The 23,682-nt window shown below is 39.0% G+C and overlaps 1 protein-coding gene across 4 annotated transcripts in view; it reads left to right on the top strand.

Annotated features, from left to right (window-relative positions):
- LOC126187581 (transcriptional protein SWT1) overlaps positions 1–23,682 on the top strand; it is a 262,566-nt gene that overhangs the window by 138,985 nt on the left and 99,899 nt on the right. For all 4 annotated transcript variants that reach the window (XM_049928751.1, XM_049928753.1, XM_049928752.1 and 1 more), the window contains 2 exons: positions 9,638–9,785; positions 15,073–15,164. In XM_049928751.1, the coding sequence (XP_049784708.1) occupies positions 9,638–9,785; positions 15,073–15,164 (240 nt within the window). The remainder of the gene's footprint in view (positions 1–9,637; positions 9,786–15,072; positions 15,165–23,682) is intronic.

Genomic DNA, 23,682 nt, shown 5'->3' with positions numbered 1-23,682 from the left:
ACTTTCTGGGGTGCTAAATTCACTGTCAGACTCAATATCACTATAGTAATGCTTTTTTGAAGGCATTGTCTAAACAACAATATAGGAGAGAGTCTGAAAGCATATGTTTTGTTCTCAAGTATCCAAAGTGGTACGCAGTAAAGACAATGTCTAGTGGCAACCACCTCAACCAAAAAAATGACAGCCAGGCTACAAATGTAGTACCTGATGCTCTCTAGCAATTGAACATGTGATTATCAGTGCTGAAATGGATATAAGCAGTGTTTTCTTTTTTTGAAGATCTCTTCTTAAGTTGCCCGAGTATACTTGGGGTTTTAAATTTCTGTCAAAATAATGAAAACATGATACTTGGGAGCTTTATGTTAAGGGTTTAAAAAGCAGCATTAATGTTTGTAAATGGTAGCCATACATATATGGCAACTTTTATTGCAAAAAATGGTTCAAATACAACAGTTAGCAAAATGACAGAATTTAGTGCTACTTCCTCCTGTGTTTCACAACATTATCAAATTTTAAGCAGAGCAATAGTGACTAGTTCATAGTTTGAAGTTTATCTCTTACCCTAGCACCGTGAGAGTCAAATTTCACATGATTGTTTGAGCAATGTCTATACTGTACCGAGCATTTCAGCGTATCGGGAAATCTTGAGCCTGTTCGAAAATGATTATCCTTTGCCCTGCCTTGCCCTTCTGAATTCTTCAAAATAAATGTGCACGTACCTGCAATAGCCAAAGCTTCATGTGTAAATGTAAAGACAACTTCTACATATTATATTAAACAACATAATAATGTTAACCCCAGTAGGAAGAGTGCAGTCTGTGAATATAAGATGCCCCAGTATTTCCTGAATAGGGACTTTTGCAAAAAATCTTGTCTTATATCTGAAATGGCTAGATAAAAAATCTACTCACCAAGCCGCAGCAGGTGAACATACACACAAAAGGATTTAAATTTTTACAAGCTTTCAGAGGTAATGGCTCTTTCTTCTGTCAGAAGAGTTGAATGGGAAGGAAGAGGGGTGAAGGAAAACAATGGGAGAGGTTTCGGGAAAGGGGTACGGTTCAGAAAAGTCACCCAGAACCCCGGGTCAGGGTAGATTTGCCGGACAGGATGAGAAGGAAAGACTTATTGTTGGGGACTGCATCAGACGAGGTTTGAAAACCTGAGAGCTTAAAGGTGAAAGTCAGGGTAATATGCAAGACAGAGATCACTACTAAAACATCGTGCATGAGTCAGTAAGGGTGAAAAGCTAAGTGCATTGTATGTAACCGAGGTGGGAGGATGGACGACGCAAAATAGACAGGTCAAAAAATGAAAGATGTAGGAAACTAAAATTGATTGAAGAAAGGAGTACTTACTGTGAAAAAATGCTGAGACAGAAGGCATTAACGTAAATTAAGGCCAGGTGGGTGGTGAGAACCAAGGCCATGTTGTTGTGCTAGTTCCCAACTGCCGAGTTCTGAGAAACTGGTGTCAGGGGGAAGAATCCAGATGGCGTGTGTAGTGAAACAAGCACCGAGGTCATGACTGTTCGGTTGTGCAGCATTCTCTGCAGCAGGATATTGTGTGTCGCCAGTATACAAGCTCTGCCTATGCCCATTCATCATGACTGATAACTGGTTGCTCTCCCTTTGATAGTTTATGTTTGGCCAATTACAGGGCTGGCATAGGTGGTAGTAGGAGGGAGTATAGGGCAAGTCTTGCAGCGTTGATGGTCACTTTTGGGGTAGGAGCCATAGGGTAGGGAGATAGGTGCAGAAGGAACATAGGGTCTGACAAGGATATTGCGGAGATTGGGAGGGTGACGAAAAGCTATTCAAGGCGTGGCGGGCAGAATCTCAGACAGAATGGATCTCATTTCAGGACATGATTTAGGAAGTCATGACCTTGTCAAAGTAGCTGATTGATACATTCTGTGTCAAACATTCCCTCACATACAGTCTTGGCATTCAACGCAAATGTATTTGTTCGGATATAGACTCTTTACATAAATACATCACAACTCTCACTTCAACCTTCACTGGACATAATTATCCCAACAGCTTAGGTAAAGTGCAAATTTCCCGGGCCTTCACATCCGATCCCGATACTGCTGATCCCTCCAAAAAACAACCTCGGAGCACAACATTTGTTACCTAGTATTATCCTGGTCTTGAATGTATCAATCAGCTACTTCGACATGGCACCCATCTTCCTACCTTATGGCGCCTACCACTGTGATCGTCCCCGCTGCAAACCTTGTCCTGTGCACCCTCCTACCACCACCTATTGCAGCCCTGTAACCGGCAAAAGTATACTATCAAAGGGAGAGACACCTGTGAAACGACACGTCATATACCAGCTGTTATGTAAACATTGTTTGGCCTTTTACATCAGCATGACTACCACCCAGTTATCAGTCAAGATGAATGGGCATAGGCAGAGTGTGTATACTGGCAACACACAATATCCTGGTGCAGAGCATGTTGCACAACATGACAGTCATGACCTCAGTGCTTGTTTCACTACAAGCACCATCTGGATTCTTCTCCCAGGCACCAGTTTCTCAGAACCCCGCAGGTGGGAACTAGCGCTACAATATGTCCTCGGTTCTTGCCACCCACCTGGCCTTAATTTACATTAATGCCTTCTGTCTCAGCATTTGTTCACTGTAAGTACTCCTTTCTTCACTCCATTTTGGTTCCATACATCTTTCATTTTCTGAGTTATCAATTTTTTGCCATCCACCCTCCCACCTCTGTTACATACACTGCACTTAGCTTTTCACTCTTATTAACTCATATATGATGTTTTAGTAGTGATCTCTGTCTTGCATTATTACCCTGTCTTTCACCTTTAAGCTCCCAGGTTTTCAAATCTTGTCTGGTGGAGTCCCCAACAATAAGTCTTTCCTTCTAATCCCATCTGGTATGTCTCCCCTGACGTGGAGTTCTGAGTGATTTTCTGATCTGTACACCTTTCCGTAAGCCTCACCAGTCATTTTCCTTTACCCCTCTTCCTCCCCCCTCAAGTCTTCTGCCAGAGGAGGCACTGGCTAAGAAAGCCTGTAAAAATTTAAATCCTTTGAGCTGATTTTTTATCTATCCGTTTATATAATATTATCAATAATTGATTATTTGTATTGTTATATTAGCTCATGTGGCCATCGTTCCTTCTTATGTAACCCTCTTGTCAGTCTTGGTTGTCATCTGTCTTGTTGAAACTATCAACTGCTTTCTACCTTCTGTGCTAGTCTATTCTGACCTTTTTTTTATCGTTTATTTATCTGTACCACCCAGATTAATCAACACTTTGCTCCTAACTTTTCTAGTACCAGTTCTCGTGCATGTAAACAGGCCCATTGTTGTTTTCGAAATTGCGTATAAGAATTCCACTGTTACTTACAAATTTGCCTGCAGTTCACTATACTGCAGGGAATTCTCCTGATCACCTCTCGCTGATTTATTTTCAAATTTGACAGCTATTTTTTTCCCTGCCCTCCACTTCCCTTATTTATACACAATTCTTTCACATTTTTGTGTGTTTGTTTCTCCCTAGACCGCTTTGATTGACTTTTACTGCTGTCTCCTACATTACCTTATTTGCCAAGCAATGTTGTTTACTTTATCTCCTGTGACTTTATTTTACCATATGGCCAGTTTTTAAAATTTCATCTCCTTTCACAATTTTGCCTATCGGCTTTTTTCCAATCATTTTTTTGGATCATATAGATCACTCTTGTGGCGAGACGTTGTTGCCTCTTGTTAACTGTTGCTTGATCTCATGATTTTTGTGCGACTTTTTTTGATTTTTCGAAATTTTTTCCCTGCTTTTTTTTTAAGTTTTTCTACCTTTTTCCACCCTGTGCCACATTTTTTGCCACTGCCACCATTTCCAACACTCCAAACTGTTCTCTCTTGCCATGATGCATTGCATCACATATTATATCCATTCTTTATGAAAACATGGTTTTGCACTACGTAAATTAAGGTTCCACATTCTGTTTCCTGAAACTTGCTTGTCCATTGGAGTTACCCCCAAAGTCCTAATATTGAAAGTCGCTGTTTCTGGGTGTAATCCTACTCTACACCAGCCTCTTTTAGTTTCAAATACAGCAATCTCTTGCACTTACGCCACTAATCTGTGACCTCTATGCCTCATCTGCCAGATTCCACTCCACCAGACTTCTCTCCTTCTACAAAATCCTGCAGTTATCTGCCCCTCATGTTTCCTTAGATGGTATCATCTGCCAGGCCAACTTCAGACTGCAATAACATGCCAGACTTCACCTCAAAAAGCTATCCTCCCTTCTCCTAAACTAAGTCAACAGTGGTGTTTCCCTTCCTGGCCCTCTTCAGCTCCCCAAACAGCCACACCATCAACCACCACTACTCTCCTACAAACCGAGCTTGGCCAAACTCCTTAACATCCCACAGCCTACACCACTGCCTCCCAGACCTGTAATAACTCATAATCACAAAAACCAGTCACAATAATACAGTGTTCTCAACCTCTCATCCAAAGGCCTCTCTCCCCCAGAATTATCTGTATTATCCATGGGTCTCACTTTGAGCCCTAAACCTTCATTTAACCATGCTGCTTTTGTGATGGACCTACTTTCCTTTTCACATAATGTCAATTGGAAGTATCACTTCGCAACCCAATCCCAAAAACTTTTGAACAGCAATCCTGATACTGAACCCTGCCTTGAATAGTTACGATCACAATCCCAACTTGATCCACCATCACTACCTCAGAATCATCCTTTAGAAGCCTTCCAAGAATTCCTCACATCTAGCATTGCCTCACATCCCTTCCCTAACCTGTGCTATGCAGAACTCCAGGCTCTACATTCCCTTAAAGCTGATGACTCTGTCATTATCATCCCAGTAGACAAAGGATCTACAACTGTAGTAACTGACTGAAAGGAATATGTTGGTGAAGGTCTATGCCAGCTGCCTGACACCTCTACATACAGCGTCTGCCATCAAGATCTCATCCCTGTGATTCAGACTGACCTGCAGTCCCTCCTTAAAACCTCAGGCCCCTCACAAGGACTAACACTTGAATCCATAGAACTTCTCACCCCACCCAAACCAAACTCCCCTTCTTCCTAAGATCGACAAACCCAATCATACTGGCCGTTCTATAGTTGAAGGCTTCAGAGCACCCACCGAACATATATCTGCCTTAGTTGATCAACACCTGGAACCCATAGTACAAAAACTCCCCTCTGACATCAAAGATACAAACCATTTCCTAGATTGTCTGAAATCTGTGCCTGTCCCACTCCCACCACACATCTTACTTGCCACCATTGATGCCACCTCCCTCTGTACCATCATCCCCCACGTACACAGTCTGTCTGCTGCTGAACATTTCCTATGTCAGTGTCCACCTGATTCCAAACCTGTGAAATCCTGTCTGCTCACCTTAATCAACATTATACTTACCAGCAACTGCTTCGCCTTTGAAAGGCAGACATTCAATCATATCCGAAGTATGGCCATGGGCACCAGAATGGCACCTTCCTGTGCCAACCTTTTCATGGGTCACTTGGAAGGGGCTTTCCTGGGATCCATAAGTCTTCAGCCCCTGGTGTGGTTTAGATATATTGATGACATCTTTAACATAGGGACTCACGGTGAGGCTGACCTACTAAAATTCATGGAATCTCTGAATACCTTCTCCCAATTAAATTTCACATGGTCCTATTCTGAATCCAGTTTTGTTGATGTTGATCTCATCCTCACCGAAGGCCAGTTACACACTTTTGTCCACATTAAACCTACCAACAAACAACAGTACTTACATTTTGACAGTTGCCATCCTTTCCATGTCAATCGTTCCCTCCCATACAGCCTAGGCATCCGAGGCAAACATATTTGTTCGGATGTAGACTCTTTACAGCAATACACCACCATTCTCATCTCAGCCTTCACCATACGTAATTACCCCACCAGTCTAGTTAAAAAGCAGATTTCCTGGGCCATCACATCCAATTCTGGTGCTGCTGATCCCTCCACAAAACAGCTTCGGACCACACCATTGGTGACTCAGTATTATCCTGGTCTGGACTGTGTCCATCAGCTAAATTGACAGAGCCATGAGTTACTAAAATCCTGCCCTGAAATGAGATCCATTCTATCTAAAATTTTGCCCATGACACCTAGAACAGATTTCCATCGCCCTCCCAATCTCTGCAATATTCTTGTCAGAGCCTATGCTCCTTCTGCACCCATCTCCCTACCCTATGGCTCCTAACCCTGTGACCGTCCCCACTACAGGACTTTCCCCATGCACCCTCCTACCACCTGCTATTCCAGCCCTGTAACTGAAAAAATATATCCTATCAAAGAGAGTCACCTGTGAAACGACACATCATATACCAGCTGTAATGTAAACACTGTTTGGGCTTTTACAGCAGCATGACTACCACCCAGTTATTAGTCAGGATGAATGGGCATAGGCAGAGGGTGTATAATGGCGACACACAATATCCAGTTGCAGAGAATGCTGCACAACATAACAGGTGCTTGTTTCACTACGTGCACCATCTGGATTCTTCCCCCTGATACCAGTTTCTCAGAACTCCGCAGGTGGGAACTAGCGCTACAATATGTCCTCGGTTCTCGCCACCCACCTGGCCTTAATTTACATTAATGCCTTCTGTCTCAGCATTTGTTCACTGTAAGTACTCCTTTCTTCACTCCATTTTGGCTCCTTACATCTTTCATTTTCTGACTTGTCTATTTTTAATTGTGCATGCTCTCACGTCTGTTACATACAATGCACTTAGCTTTTCACGCTTATTAACTTGTGCGTGATGTTTTAGTAGTGATCTCTGTCTTGCATATTACGCTGTCTTTCATCTTTAAGCTCTGAGGTTTTCAAATCTTGTCTGGTGGAGTCTCCAAAAATAAGTCTTTCCTTCTCATCCCATCTGGTAAGTCTCCCCTGACCCAAGGTTCTGGGTGACTTTCCTGAACTGTACCCCTTTCCCTTAACCTCTTCCATTGTTTTCATTTAGCCCTCTTCCTTCCCCTTCAACTCTTCTGCCAGAAGAAAGAGCCACTGGCTCTGAAAGCTTGTAAAAATTTAAATCCTTTTGTGTGTGTGTTTACCTGCTGCCACAAATTGATTATTTTAGTTTTCTTATAATTTGATAAATACAGTAATTCTCTGCCTAACATCTCATCTTCCAGTGCCAGAAACATTTGCATTGGCTTTAATGTCCTAGAAAGCAGTTACATTCTCAAACAAGCTCAGCAAGCCAAATCCTTGCAAGTAGCCACTCAATGGTCAGTTCATGATATCACGAGATCATTGCCTAAGTTTGTGGAGTTGCACCGACATATGTTATGGAGCTTGTAGTGGGAGGGATTCACACTGTTTGTTTTATTTACTATACTTTATACTAAGGCTCACCAATTGACAAATTTCAGTCCTTCTTTTCTGTCAAAAGTTTTTTTTTTTTTTTTTTTTTTTTTTGTGTTGAGTTTCTATGATGTCTATGTAATTTGTACCATAGTAGTGATCAGATGTTGATAAATCTGCAGTATCAGAAAAATGATTTGGTGATTCCCTGACCCTAGTGTGTGATCTGCCACTGCCGATTTATCCATATTTCCCAGCCGACAGATGTTTTTGTGCTCCTTATCTCTCCGAGTGCCAATAATATATATATATTTTTTTTAATTTTCCAGAAAATGGCCTTGTCATTATAGTAAGCAATAAATACAATAAGGAACTGGCAAAAAGTAAATAGTCAATTATTGTTAAGGAAGTTTAACTTTGGAATATAATTTTAAAATTTTTCTGAAAGTTAACCTGTATTATCATAGTAAGCAATGAGTACAAGAACAGTCAGTTTTTTTAAAGGAGATGGTTTCTTTTTGGAACCACTATGACATTCAGTTCTCAACAATCCATAATTTCATGAGATATATTTGAAAGTAATTTCACATTTTTCTTAGACACACTGCCACTTCTCAAAACTTCCATGAACTCATAATACTTAAAACAAATTATAGTCTACATAACAAACAAAAATGGGCCTAAAATTTAATAAATTCATATCAGAAGTATTTACTGTTCAGTGCTTTCATTTCAAAACCACTCCTAAAAGCAGTAGTCCAAAGTCAGATTTCTGTAACAATGGTTTGAGTGATTCTTACTTTCATAGTCACTGATCATTTCAGTATGATTGCTAAAAAGAGAAAAAACATCACAATCCCTTCAGTCATGGAGCACAGTCTTCGTGTGGACTGTTGCTTTGAACATTGTATAAGTGACTGCTACAGTGCACTACAGTCATAGAAGTACCTCATTGTACCACTAGGTGGCACTGTCTTGCAGTAGCACCAGTGGCTTCATGCAAAGGGCACTAATATTTTTAAAAAAGTGGTGGCAGAAACCACTGGTAGTAAGGGAACAAGATGGGTGTTAATGCTTTTTTTGTAGTTTCTGTAGGGGCACAAGAGCAATTGTTCTCTGTAGAGTATGGATAAATCAGCAAGCCATGCAATAAGACTAGCGACCACCAAATTTGCTTCTCTGATACTGTAGTTTTCTCACAATGTAATCACTACTGTGTTAGGATGTACAGACAGGCCGCAGAAATACAAAAGTGCAAAACCAACTTTAACAAAAAAGAAAAGGGATTAAAATTAGACAAGTTGTGGGCCTTAATACTAAATAAAACAGCACCAACTCCTTGCCATTATAAGCTCCATAATGTAACTTGGTGTGACTGCATGATCATAGACAGTAATCTGATGACATCATGAACCATCTATCGCAAGGATGCTTATAAACACATAGACTTGCTGAGCTCATTTCAGACTGTAACTGCTTTCTAAGTTGTTAAAGTCTCTGAAGATGTCTCCCACATTGAAAAACCAAACATTCAGGAATCATACCTTGGACCACAGTCTAATCCCCATAAACCAAAGACCACCAATAAAGGTAAGAACAATTTGACAGCTGTTCTTCAGCACAACATGGCCCAGAGACAACATTTGGATGATTTCACACCCTCCTACCTCTGTTACATACAATGCACTTAGCTTTTCACGCTTATTAACTCGTGCACGATGTTTTAGTAGTGATCTCTGTCTTGCATATTACCCTATCTTCCACCTTTAAGCTCTCAGGTTTTCGAATCTCATCTGGTGCATTCCCAACAATCAGTCTTTCCTTCTCATCCCGTCCGGCAAGTCTTCCCTGACTCGGGGTTCTGGGTGACTTTTCTGAAGTATACTCATTTCCTAAACGTCTCCAGTCCTTTTGTCCTCTTGATTCGCCCTTCTTCCTTCCCCTTCAACTCTTTTGCCAGGAGAAGGAGCCACTCACTCTGCAAGCTTGTAAAAGTTAAACTCTTTTGTGTGTGTGTGTGTGTGTGTGTGTGTGTGTGTGTGTTCCCCTGCTGCCACTTCGTGAGTAGATTTTTTTATCTATCCACATACATTATATTATCAGTAATTGATTATTTTCAGAGTTACTGGTTTGTTTGCATTCATTGACCTACTGTTGCTCCTCCTGTTTTGGACAATTGAAAGATGTTACAGTACACCACTCTCACATGTCTAATAAGAATATATGATAATTAATAGAAAATCCTTACCACTCTGACAGTACGTTTAATTTTATTTCTCAGCTGCTGCTTAGTGATGACAAGAATTTGCAGAATAAATGTATGGTAAATGGAATTGATGCAGTTGGCAAAAGTGATTTAAAGAATTACTTAGAAAAATTGAGTAAACAGAATAAAAATAAGCCAGAAGCGGCAAAGACACTTACTTCCAGTAAGTATAAAGAAATCAGTATTGTTATGTTTTGTTATAATTATGATTGGCATTGCCACAATACAGATATATCTAATACAAGGTTCCATGCTTTCATATAAGCCATTATTATAATATGAATATAAATGTGCCTTTGATGATCACAAGTGAAAAAATGGATTAAATTCAAGCTAAAGACAAAGACTGAAATTCACACACAGATTCTTCCTGTCTGACAGAATGGACATATGCATGAAGCAAACTTGGTAGATAAACCAAAATTAAAATTGTTTTATGATCTTAATCCACAAGATATATTGGAAGTACTTGTGATTTTACACTTTATTTTCTGGGAAAAATGTTTTCCTATATTAGAACTCCACTTAATGTGTTGCATTAAATTTCAGTTGTGGTCCATTCATCACTGTCTATGCAAAACTTACTGTTTACACCAAACTTAGTTCTGTGGTAAGTTAGTCATCAGCTGCACAATTGAAATACTTTTTTTGCACTTCACTGGATTCAACAGGTTAATCTGTCATCTTCAGAAGTTCAGTATTGGCTTATGACACTGATATGCAGATGTCAATATCTCCTTAATACCATGACAGTTTACAAAATGTGCATATTTGGTGTGATAATTATAATCATTGATTCACGAGCTAGATTGTATGTGAGTCAAGTTGATGAAAAAGTAACAGCTATGAATGAGATCATAAAAATTCTTTTGTTTTAATTTGCTATAACCATAGCATCAACACCGCCACATGTTTTCACAGTGCACAGAGAACCCACACCATAAACACCACCATTCACTATCAAACCATCCATTAAAACACAAAAAAGCAAGCAAGGAAGCTTCAGATTCATTCTTCACAGAATAAACAGAATACCACAAACAAACAGAACTAAACACAAGAGCTAACTACATCAAAACAAAAAGCAATAGAGATTTATTATGATACCCGTATCATAGAGAAACCAAACCAAAAAATATGTGTGAAAGGACAGAGAATGAACAAGGTACATGCACACGAGATATTTCACAACAAAACAGAAGAATTTGAATGACAGATAGTGACTATACACAGAACACAACAGAGCAAGAACTCAGACACAAAACAAAATGGCCTGTACTCACCTCATTTTAAAGAAACAGGGATCTCAAATAGGACAGAGAATAGAAAATACAACATAGAAAAAAATGAGAATACAGGAAACACCCACAGATAAATTCAACAGACCAGCAACACATTAGGCATGCACAAACTTAACAAGCAACTCTTGTCAATCAATATACATAAGGCAAACAAACATGCAGGAATTTTAATACTAGATATTCAGAAACCTCAAAGCTGTACAAAGTAACAGCTCCATAGCACATTTGCTGACCAATTAATAGCCCACAACCATTACTCAACCTAAAACAGATATATATTCAGCCACAGCCTACGCTATAAACTTACAGTAGAAGAAAACTTCCTCAAAGTGAAGGTATTAGCAGAAGGAAAACCAGCTATAAAAGACTTTACTACACCATACAATTGTACACTATTCAACTAATTAAAGGAGCTGCACAGAAAAGATCACACACACACACACACACACACACACACACACACACGCGCGGAGAGAGAGTAAGCAACATTCAGGTGCAAAGAGATATGAGAACAAGCGAACATCAACAGTGACTCAACGCACATCATCAAAGTTGTTTACTCCTTGCTAGTGACCATTGATGCCTTCTTCTTGTACACCAACATACCCCCTATATATGGTCTGCCTTATGTGGAATATACATGCCTACTGATAGCAAATTTATGAGCTCCTTCATTACACAGTTTTATTCTTGCCTATAAACATTTTTACTAACTATTTCATCTTCAGCTGTTGGTATAAGTTTCATTGCAATAAACTCCAGAACCATGGACCTTGCGGTTGGTGGAGAGACTTGCGTGCCTCAGCGATACAGATAACTGTACCGTTGGTGCAACCACAATGGAGGGGTATCTGTTGAGAGGCCAGACAAACGTGTGGTTCCTGAAGAGAGACAGCAGCCTTTTCAGTAGTTGCAGGGGCAACAGTCTGGATGGTTGACTGATTTGGCCTTGTGACATTAACCAAAACGCCCTTGCTGTGCTGGTATTGTGAACAGCTGAAAGCAAGGGGAAACTACAGCTGTAATTTTTCCTGAGGGCATGCAGCTTTACTGTGTGGTTAAATGACGGTGACGTCCTCTTGGGTAAAATATTCCAGAGGTAAAATAGTCCCCCATTCGGATCCCCAGGCAGGGACTGCTGAGAAGGATGTCGTTTTCAGGAGAAACAAAACTGGCATTCTATGGATTGGGGCGTGGAATGTCAGGTCCCTTAATCGGGCAGGTAGGTTATGGTTAGAAAATGGATAGGTTGAAGTTAGATATAGTGGGTATTAGTGAAGTTCAGTGGCAGGAGGAACAAGACTTCTGGTCAGGTGAATACAGAATTATAAATACAAAATCAAATAGGGGTAATGCAGCAGTAGGTTTCATAATGAATTAAAAAAAAAAAAAAAAATGGGAGTGCGGGTAAGTTACTATGAACAGCATATTGAACACATTATTGTGGCCAAGATAGACACGAAGCCCATGCCTACCACAGTAGTACAGGTTTATATGCCAGCTAGCTTCACAGATGATGAAGAGATTGAACAAATATATAATGAGATAAAGGAAATTATTCAGATAGTGAATGGAGATGAAAATTTAATAGTCATGCGGGACTGGAATTTGATAGTAGGAAAAGGAAGAGAAGGAAAAGTACTAGATGAATATGGAATTGGAGTAAGGAATGAAAGAGGAAGCCGTCTGGTAGAATTTTGCACAGAGCATAACTTAATCATAGCTAACACTTGGTTTAAGACTCATGCGAGAAGGGTGTATACATGGAAGAGGCCTGGATACACTGGAAGGTTTCAGTAGATTATATAATGGTAAGACAGAGATTTAGGAACCAGGTTTTAAATTGTAAGACATTTCCAGGGGCAGGTGTGGATTCTGACCACATTGATTGGTTATGAACTGTAGATTAAAACTGAAGAAACTGCAAAAAGGTGGGAATTTAAGGAAAGGGGACCTGGATAAACTGAAAGAACCAGTAGTTGTAGATAGTTTCAGATAGAGTGTTAGGGAACGATTGACAAGAACAGGGGAAAGAAATACAGTAGAAGAAGAATGGATAGCTTTGAGAGATGGAAATAGTGAAGGCAGCAGAGGAGCAATTAGGTAAAAGATGAGGGCTAGTAGAAATCCTTGGGTAACAGAAGAAATATTGAATTTAATTGATGAAAGGAGAAAATATAAAAATGCAGTAAATGAAGCAGGCAAAAAGGAATACAAAGTTTCAAAAATGAGATCAACAGGAAGTGGAAAATGGCTAAGCAGCGATGGCTAGAGAACAAATGAAAGGATGTAGAGGCACATATCACTAAGGGTAAGATAGATACTGCCTACAGGAAAATTAAAGAGTCATTTGGAGAAAAGAGAACCACTTGTATAAATATCAAGACCTCAGATGGAAAACCAGTTCTAAGCAAAGAAGGGAAAGCAGAAAGGTGGAAGGAGTATATAGAGGGTCTATACAGGGGCGATGTACTTCAGGGCAATATTATGGAAATGGAAGAGGATGTAGGTGAAGATGAAATGGGAGGTATGATACTGCGTGAAGACTTTGACAGAACACTGGAAGACCTAAGTCGAAACAAGGCCCTGGGAGTAGACAACATTCCATTAGAACTACTGATAGCCTTGGGAGGCAAAAGTCTACCATCTGATGAGCAAGATACATGAGACAGGCAAAATACCCTCAGACTTCAAGAAGAATATGATAATTCCAATCCCAAAGAAAGCAGGTGTTGACAGGTGTGAAAATTATCAAACTATCAGTTTTATGTCATGGCCGCAAAATGCTGACACAAATTCTTTACAGACGAATGGAAATACTGGTAGAAGCCAATCTTGGGGAAGATCAGTTTGAATTCTGTAGAAATGTTAGAACACATGAGGCAATACTGACCCTACAACTTATCTTAGAAGATAGATTAAAGATAGGCAACCCTATGTTTGTAGCATTTGTAGACTTGGAGAAAGCTTTTGACATACAGAAACAAGATGGCAGTAATAAGAGTCAAGGGGCATGAAAGGGAAGCAGTGGTTGGGAAGGGAGTGAGACATAGTTGTAGCCTGTTCCCAATGCAATTCAATGTATACATTGCGCAAGCAGTAAAGGAAACAAAAGAAAAATTTGCAGTTGGAATTAAAATTCATGGAGAAGAAATAAAAACTTTGAGGTTTACCTATGACATTGTAATTCCGTCAGAGATAGCAAAGGACCTGGAAGAGCAGTTGAATGGAATGGACTGTGTCTTTAAAGGAGGCTATAAGATGAACATCAACAAAAGCAAAATGAGGATAATGGAATTTAGTTTAAATAAATCAGGTGATGCTGAAGGAATTAGATTAGCTAACAGATGAGTTTTGTTATTTGGGGAGCTAAATAACTGATGATGGTCAAGGTAGGGAGGATATAAAATGTAGAATGGCAAAGGCAAGAAAAGCATTTCTGAAGAAGAGAAATTTGTTAACATCGAGTACAAATTTAGGTGTCAGGAATGTTTTCTCATAGCATTTGTATGGAGTTTAGCCATGTATGGATGTGAAACGTGGACAATAAATAGTTTAGACAAAAAGAGAATAGAAGCTTTTGAAATGGGGTGCTACAGAAGAATGCTGAAGATTAGATGGGTAGATCACGTAACTAATGAGGAGGTACTGAAAGGAGAGAAAAGGAATTTGTGGCACAACTTGTCTAGGAGAAGGAATCAGTTGGTACACCATGCTCTGAAGCATCAAGGGATCACCGATTTAGTATCGGAGGGCAGCGTGGAGGGTAAAAATCGTAGAGGGAGACCAAGAGATGAATACATTACACAGATTCATAAGGATGTAGGGTGCAGTAGTTACGTGGAAATGAAGAAGCCTGCAGGGGATAGAGTAACATGGAGAGCTGCATCAAACCAGCCTCTGGACTGAAGACCAGAACAACAACAACAACAACAACAAACTCCAGAAAATTTCAAACAGTTAGCCCAGCTGAACTACTGTTCTGTATTTTCATATAGTACTAGTGTGCTACGTGACTGTCCAGCCAAATTGTGCCAATAGGTCTAAAAAGACAATGATGGGGTGCTTTTAGATTTATGAAATCGTTTTGTTCATGTAAAGGCATGAGAATGGTCTTTTCTGTATTTGTAAATTTATGTTTTGTTTCAGATCCAGGAGAGTCATCATTTGAAGAATCTGATGTAAAAGTTAATATTTTAGTCACAAACCTGATGCACTGTGCAAAAGAAGTACTTTCAAAGGTAATATTTTCCCCATCCATGCCAACTTATTTGTGTTTCTTATCTCATCTTCATGATGTTTTATTCCTTATTGTTTGACTTCACATCTATACTGTTTCAAAGGTATACTATTGACCACTTTCACTAATTTCAAGAATGTCCAACTAAATAAAACTACTGCATTAAAATTTATAGATTTTCTTTGAAGACATTCTGGTTGAATTTTAATTGTTGTAACAACATTCTCCCAAAATCTGTACTATTGATTCAGTAATTTTTTCCATAAGCATTCTTAAATGTTATTTGAACTTTCTACGTCAAAATTGTATTGTTACTTGGTTTCCAGAATTATGTGCCAAAATTGAGAGCAGGATTGTCAGTGATCATTAACACTTAATACTGGAAGTATGTTTATTATATAAACACAGTAGTGTTACATGTGAAGTTGAACTCGCTCATGAACTGAGAACATTCTTATTTATACGTTAAAGTATAGTGTGTCACAAAAGAAAGTTTATATTTGAAGAGTTCTATGTGCATGCACAACAAATCAGAGGAGAGTGGGGGTTATGTTCATCGCTTGCTTGGTCTTTAGCAATTCAGTCAACATGGAGTGCTTCTCGGGAGCGGACTGCATTTTGTGTACGAGAATTTTACAAAAACTGTGATTCGGTGGCTACAGTGTGGAGAAAATTTTGGTGTGATCAAGGATTGCATAATGTAAATGATGCTCCAAGTGTTACAATTATCAGGAAATGAATCAAAACATATGAGGAGACTGATTCAACACTGGCCAAACTGAAATCTGGGCACTCAAGGTCATCAAGAGTGAGTGAATCCATGGAGAGCATAAATCAGTCTAACCTCTCCATTTGTAATCATGCAAGTTCTTTAAATGCACATATATATCATCATTGCAGTGATTTCTGAAAAAGACCTTAAACTGCACACTTACAAAATCCAGCGAGAATTAAACCATTACAATGCCAGACATAGCCTACAGTTCTTTAATGATGTGACTGACTGCCCTTCATTTAACAACTTCTTGTTTTCTGATGAGGCTCATTTTCACCTAAATGGTCATTCAGTAAGCAAAACTGCTGCTACTGGAGTTCAAGGAATTCTAAAGAGAAGCATGAGAAACCCCTTTAGTCACCAAACGTTACTGTATGGGCTGCGATGTCGGCTTGAGGAATAATTGGCCCATACTTTTACAGGGACAGGAGGGGTCATGCAGTTACAGTGAATTCAGAACATTATGTGACTATCTTAAATAAATTTTTGTTACCTGAATTGCAAAACTTTCCTGGCTATAACCAAAGAATATGATTTCAGCGAGACGGCAGATTGATTTCCAGGATGGGTGACGTAAATTGGCCCCCATGCAGTCCAGATTTGAGCCCCATGGAGTTTTTCTTATGGGAATATGTCATATGTAATGTTTATGTAAATAATCCAACTTCTGTGGAGCAATTGAAAGAAAATATCTATAGCAAAGTGGCAGCCATCCCAGTGTCTACATGCCATGCCGTCATGCAATTTTTGTTCTTCGTTTAAATGAGTCCCATAGGACTGCTCCATTGCATTTAAATGTCATTATTGTTAAAAAGTAAATTCCTAAACTGTTATAGTTTAGTAATAAATAAAAATTTTATCGATAGACTTCAACCTCTATTTAATTTTGACACATCAAAATTTCTTTTGAGACATCCTTTATATAGAAGTAGTGTACCCAGCAATGGTTCGCAATTGCTAAATATGTTTGGAAATTGGATATAAACCCTAATGTCCACCTGTCCCCCCCCCCCTCCCATCTCTGGCCGTCTCCTCCTCCCCCCTCTATCTGGCCATCTCCCCCCCCCCTCCCCCTCTTCTCTCTGTCTGTCGCATCTGGGTGCGCCTTCCCTCTGTTTCTCTCCATCTCCACCCACCCTACTGTCATTGTCCACTTACTCATCCTCCCTCTCCCTCTGTCCATCTCTTTTTCCCCCTCTATTTCCATTTCCTCCAACTCCCCTCTTCGTCCACCTCATCCTCCCGCCCCCTCCCCCTTCTCTCTCAGAACTTGAGCCCTAATTATTGCTCTTGCCAATGATACTTTGATTAGGAATTGAAGTTGCATAAAATGAATGGGCAAATTGGGCGGAATCATTGGTATACTTGGTATGAGAGACCTCTGCCACTGCTGGATCTATGTGACTACTACCTTCAATGAAAGTGTTTCACATTAAATAGATTTAATCTGTGAACAGTGACAGTATTTCTCAAAGATTTAATCTGTGAACATGTTTGACTACAAACTGTCAGATGGTTCAGATTCCACTGCAATATTCTAATCATAAGCCAAAAAGCCATAAATACTACTTTTCTGTTTTATATTAAAACAAAGCAGTGTATAGTTGTATATCTAGCAGACCCTCATTTAACCAAATTTCAAGGAACCAAAAAATAGCCAATTTGGTTTAACCAAGGTTGAATTAACAAAGTATTTGTAAAAAATATATGACCATTGATTTCTCTTGTTTTGGGTACCAATGAATGAGAGGGCATTATCTTTATGACCTCCAAGAAAAAAATGAAAATAACTACACTCTATATGTGTAATAGTATTTGTGGTATTTGTTTAATTGAGAAAGTATGTGTACATGTATTAAAATGTTTTTCATCTTTTTTTAAATGATACATTTACATAAATATTGTGAAACAATATTGTATCCATTGAATTAGTGTGTTTTGTCATACAACAAATGATAATCTTCTCAAACGTTTTTTTGTATTGTTCTTTAACACACCAAGTTTCAATCAGAACACATGTTTTAGTTTACAACAGTTCTTATCCATTATATATTTTACTTCTGTACATTAATTTGAAAAAATCATTAATTGTTGTTTGTCAGACTGTTATTAGTTGTTGGCTCTCTCTGGAGATAACACGCCCTGAGCAGCCTGAAATGCCATGTAGATATCAGAAGCAGCAGAAAGTCTCTCAAGAACAGCTATTGCAGCTGCAACTCTGGCACAGGATGTTGGTGGCGTATCTTCATGTCTCCCCTCAGAATGACAGTCATGCATTATCATTCTCTTCTGTATCATCAGCAGAAATGATGACTGGTTCTTCAGCAGCATATATGTTGTCACCTGTCTGTGTCCTTCCTTCCTTATTGACAGTACACTAGGGCACCAACCACATGCAAGCCTGTATAAGAGCAGTAGCAGAATCCAAGGTGCATCCACATTTATGAGTAAGTTCAGATGCAGGCTCATGAGTTTCCTCTTCAGTGTCAGTGGTTTTATCAGTTGCTGGCTGTTGTAACTTTCTCCCAAGCAGCAGATGTGTTGTGGATAGGTCATTGTAGATTCCTATGTGGAACTGTTTCTTGTAGTTTAAGTGCACTGATGGCAGCCTTAACACGTTGATGTCTCTAATAACACTTCATTGAGATGTTTATTCCTGCATCCAGTAGCTGCAGATGGCTTGTGGTGTTAACTGGTAAGAAGATAATTTTGATGTTCACAAGTTGCATGTCATTGAACTGATGTGTCGAGCTGCAGTCCAAAGTTAGCAAAATATTTTGCTTCTTCACTGCCATTTGTTGTTGAACTTTCAAGAGCCAGCTACAGAAGATTGATTTGGTCATCTGAGCTTTTTTGTTATTCTCGCAATGACAGGCAGGTTGAGTAGGCTAACATTTTTAAAACAACATGAATTTTGGTATTTTCCAATCCCTTACTGTTTGAGCTACTTAGAACCATCTGAATTACAACTCAAGTCCACCATCAGTCTCTCCTTGCTACATTTTTCTCCATGACATTTTTCGCCCTTAACATGTTGCATTTTTTCAGGCATGAAGTTCTAGAAAATGCCAGCTTCATCCATATTCAGCACATCTCTTGGGTGATACAAATGAAAGGTCTTGGATTGAAATTCATGTGCCCACTCATTGGCCTCTTCTGCAAATGCCATAGCCAGCCATCAGAACACTCAAAGCCTTGAAATTGGCTTTTTATGGGCAATTTCACAAGCCTTTTTTTGAAACGTGGAGCCGGTCAACAGAATTTACCATGAGCGTACGTGTTGGAATCGTTCAAACATCGAATCCTCCACTTTTTCATCTTTGGCTGTCCTTGTGCATTTTCTATGTCCATTGAATGTACAGCCTGCCAGACTTGCCTCTATTTTCTATCTTGTACTACTTATAATCAAGAGAGTAGACTTCAGGATCTGGAAGTGTTCTGCAACCTATGTTTTTGTCTTCTTTCCACTGTCAATCATACGTAGAATTTGCTGCTTTTTTTTAGTGTCAGAGCATTATGAGCTCGTTTCTGTTTTGGCAGTATAGTACAAGTGATGAAGTGAAAGGGGGAGAGAGGGAACATATCACTGTTCACATGCAAACAGGGAAAGGAAGCTCTCTTGATTGTTGTGTTTCATGTGCTGTGTGCAATCTGGTAGCCAACCCCTATTTTCCTCCACCCTTGCTTCCTGTGCTGTAAAAGTAATATGTGAGTAGCAAGCAAGCAATTGGACCATGGTTGCAAAACTACAGTACAGTACATTATTGTGAAAAATTATGAAGAATGCATTAAGGATAATACCGTAGTACGCAGCACTATATATGTACGTAGTAATCCAGTTTAGATGAAGAATAAGATATGGAACATGTAATGTGGTGACCAAATTTTAGTTTGCAGAATAAATTATCTGAAATTCAGTTTAAGCAGTAGATTTTTCAGTGTAATTTGTTAGGGCTGAACAGCTATTATGAGTTAAGTGAGTTTTCGGTTTATCTGATTTCAAAATAATGAGGATGTACTATGCAAGGTTTGTCTAAAATTATGTATGAGAGAAGCAATTTGTCTAGTGGTTTAAATGTGTGTGTAATGTTTTCTCTCTCATTACAGTACCGTTTAAAAGCTTGAAGTAAATCGGTTCAAGATTTTTTTGAGATTTTTGGTAACAACGTTGAACGATGACTTGTCCCCATATAGTAGTATAGATAATCACATACTTTTCTTTTTTAAAAAGCCCTAAGATTTTGGATTTTTTAGAATAGAAACAAACTTGATACCTGCATTTGGCAGTTAGTGACCGAAATCATTGTATCATGTTTGATAACACACATGATGCAATAAGATTGTCTGCATGAACCTCTTCCAGAGAAATTATTAGGGCTCTACACGTTATCTTACATTACGTACCATATTTTAGCCTGTCACACCTGTGGTGGTACTGTGTCAGTAGCTACTATGTGTACTTCAACAGCTCAATTTTGTTTCTGCGCTGTTGTTGATAGTAGCTATGATGCTGACAGAAGGGCGAGTATAAAACTCAGTGCCAGTAGATGGTCTCTTTTTGATTAAACACCATTGGAATCAATGACCTTAACATTCCTACCCAGCAAAGCTGTCTTACATGTTGCCCCGGAAAGATGTGGAATTTAATTCAGCACGTTGCTACACAGGATGGCCAGCAAAAATATGCCTCTTTCATTGACAATTATACATTGTGAAAGAACTTTTTATCAGAATAAAAATTTATTTACTGTGTTGCAATTTTTTCCTCCACCTATATTGTTTTAAATTGTTATGAGTGCTCATTAATTGAATACTCTTTTCACTCTGGACATTTAAGTCATGAAACCTTCCTTAGGCTGTTGTTAAGTCATTTTCTCTATCATTCCTTTACAATGCAGACACCTGCATGATCAGCTGAAATCCTGTGAGGAGGTTGGAATTTGGAAAGGACTCAGAAACTCAGAGGCAGGTTGAAATTGAGAACTGATGAGGCCTGCTGGAATGACATAGCTGTATGTCAGTCAGACACAAAATGCAGATATCTGAGTCTGAATGCTGGTCTTGTTTACAGTTTTTCCAGACAATTAGTAATGAGCTTACAGACTTCTTTTTTTCGTATGTTGTTTAGTAATAGCCATCAAAATCAATAGTTTATTATAAAAGTGAGTGTATAGTGTGCATGCTGCTAAAACTCAGAAACAAGTCCTGGTATGATCAAAGGAGTTGTATGCTGTGGTAGACCTCTATCTCCCATCCATGAAGGAGATTCTCATTTTTACCTGAATGGCATGCATTTGAAGATATAAGAGGTGGGAAGTTTCACCCTCTAGAAATTTCTAGAATATTCCAGAACATTCAAGAGGAACTCACAATGTTCCGCATTGATCCAGGATGTTGTGGAATGTTTGGGAATAGCCTGGAACATGTGGGAAGATTCTAGAACGTTCGGGAGCATCCCGGAACATTCTAGATCATTGTGGAACATTCCAGAACACTGTTGAATGTTGTGGAATGTTCTGGAACATTGTGGACCATTCAAAACCTTTTTGATATGTTCTGGATTTCACCACTGGTGGGGCTACCCATTGGTACGAATACATTAAACAAGACTTGTCATAGGTTCGAACATCAGTTTCTTATCAGTGATGAAGGCAGGAACCTAAAAAGTAGTGCAGTGAGTTAATAGCAACAAACAGTGAAGTGTGAGTAGTTGAAGTGTACAGTGACTGAATATAAATTGAAAATAAAGTACGAAAAGTGTGTGAAGCGTACTTGGTGTATTTCTTAGCAAAACGTTGCTTTTATTTTCATTTTAGACACTGCTCATACATAAAAGTGGAGCAGATCTTGTTAGTTCTGAAGCAAAATTGTGAAAACAAAAAGAACACAAAAAATGAATAAGATAAAGAGCACAAAGCATGTTTAAGTTCCTCCCAATGAACGACAATGAGCACCATGAGAAGCAGAGAAACCTAAGAACAATGAAATGTCAAACCAGTTGTGAAAATATCATCCTATGAGAAGTGCAGACGAGCACAAGTAAACAGTACAGCCTAACAAATGAAGCATTCCATTATGATCCAACAGATATAACAAACACAAACACATCATAATCAGAAAAATGGGTAACACCTGCCAGTTTTGCAACCTGAAAAAATTCAGTATAGAAATACAAGGAATCTGTTATATGAATGACAAAATTTGATTACTACCACTGGAAGCACCTCTGCAGGAATTTTTACATTAATGACCCGGGGAACTCCAGAATCAAATATAAAAGTGTACAGTGCCTGCTTCCAAACGACATATTACGGCGCACTTCAATCAGTGCTAACAGAAATGAAATCAGTTACATATTTTCCATCGAAGGACATATCTATCACAACAGGGCATCATTACTACCACTACCAAATGAAGACCATAAATTTCTGCTAGTATATTTCATTGGAAATAAAGAAACAGAAATTGATCAATGGTGCACAAACATCAATAGATTGAGATGAGAAGTAGTCCAAGATGTATTGAGGATCTTGTACAAATACAATCAGCTGATTCACGTATTCAAAACAGCACTAGACTGAATGATTCCCGATGACTATAAAGTTTTAGTTTTAGTTGACAAAAGACCGCCTGGAGAACACAAACATCAGTTTAATGCACCTCATATAGACGAAGTTGCCATTGTAATTGTGGACAATGAAAACATGATCCCAGACATAATTGTACAATGAAGAAGAGAAGGCTACAATGTGTTGCAGAGACACGCCATTAATATGATGCCCTCCAATACGAGTTAATATTTCTGCACGGAAAGGATGGATATAATTTTAATGTTGAACAAATCCAGCCTGAATCAGGTGTAGAAACAAACAAAAAAAGTCACTTCCAAGGAGTTCTTTGGTTACCGCTTAATGATCAGAGACGATGAAACATAGAATCACATTCTCAACACTCACCATTTATTCTGACTATTGCTGGTAGATATGTATGCAAAAATAGAAGTAGAATGGATGCTTTACACAAGACTGAATCAGGAGAAACTACACATGGAAGAATACATCCACCTATGAGACTATCAGAAATGATGGAAACGGAACAATGTTAATCTTACCCTCATCATACATAGGAAGTCTGAAACACATGCACAAAGAGACTGAAGATGCCATGACCTACATCAGAAAATATGGACAACCTGACCTCTTCACAACATTCACATGCAACTTGTCTTGGACGTAAATCAAAACTACTAAGATAAGGACAAGCCCCTATGCATTAGCATGACCTAATAGCCCGAGTTTTCTGAGAAAACCAAATGAGAGTTATTGAATTCATCACAAAATACCACATCTCTGGAACCGTTAGATGCTCAATGTACACAATCGAATGGCAAAAATGAGGACTGCCTCACTCAAAAATGAGGACTGCCTCACTCAAAAATGAGGACTGCCTCACTCACACAATCTCTTGTCGCTACAAGACAGAATTCATCCCATGGTTATCAACAAAATCGTCCAAGCTGAATTTCCCAATTCACAGGAAGACCCAGAACTGTAAGACATAGTAGTGAAAAATGTGATTCATGGACCTAGTGGGCCATTAAACCCAAATACACCATGTATGTGGCAAGGAAATTGTATAAAAAGTACCCGAAACCATACTTGGATTACACGAGTTGATGGCTGTCCCAAATATAGATGATGATCACCCAAACGTGGAGGCTTCACAACTAAAGTATGAATACAAG

Source organism: Schistocerca cancellata, chromosome 5, assembly GCF_023864275.1.
Source record: "Schistocerca cancellata isolate TAMUIC-IGC-003103 chromosome 5, iqSchCanc2.1, whole genome shotgun sequence".
Taxonomy (NCBI): Eukaryota; Metazoa; Arthropoda; class Insecta; order Orthoptera; family Acrididae; genus Schistocerca; species Schistocerca cancellata.
Note: the sequence above shows the minus strand (reverse complement) of the source record. Positions and strands in the feature narration are given on the sequence as shown.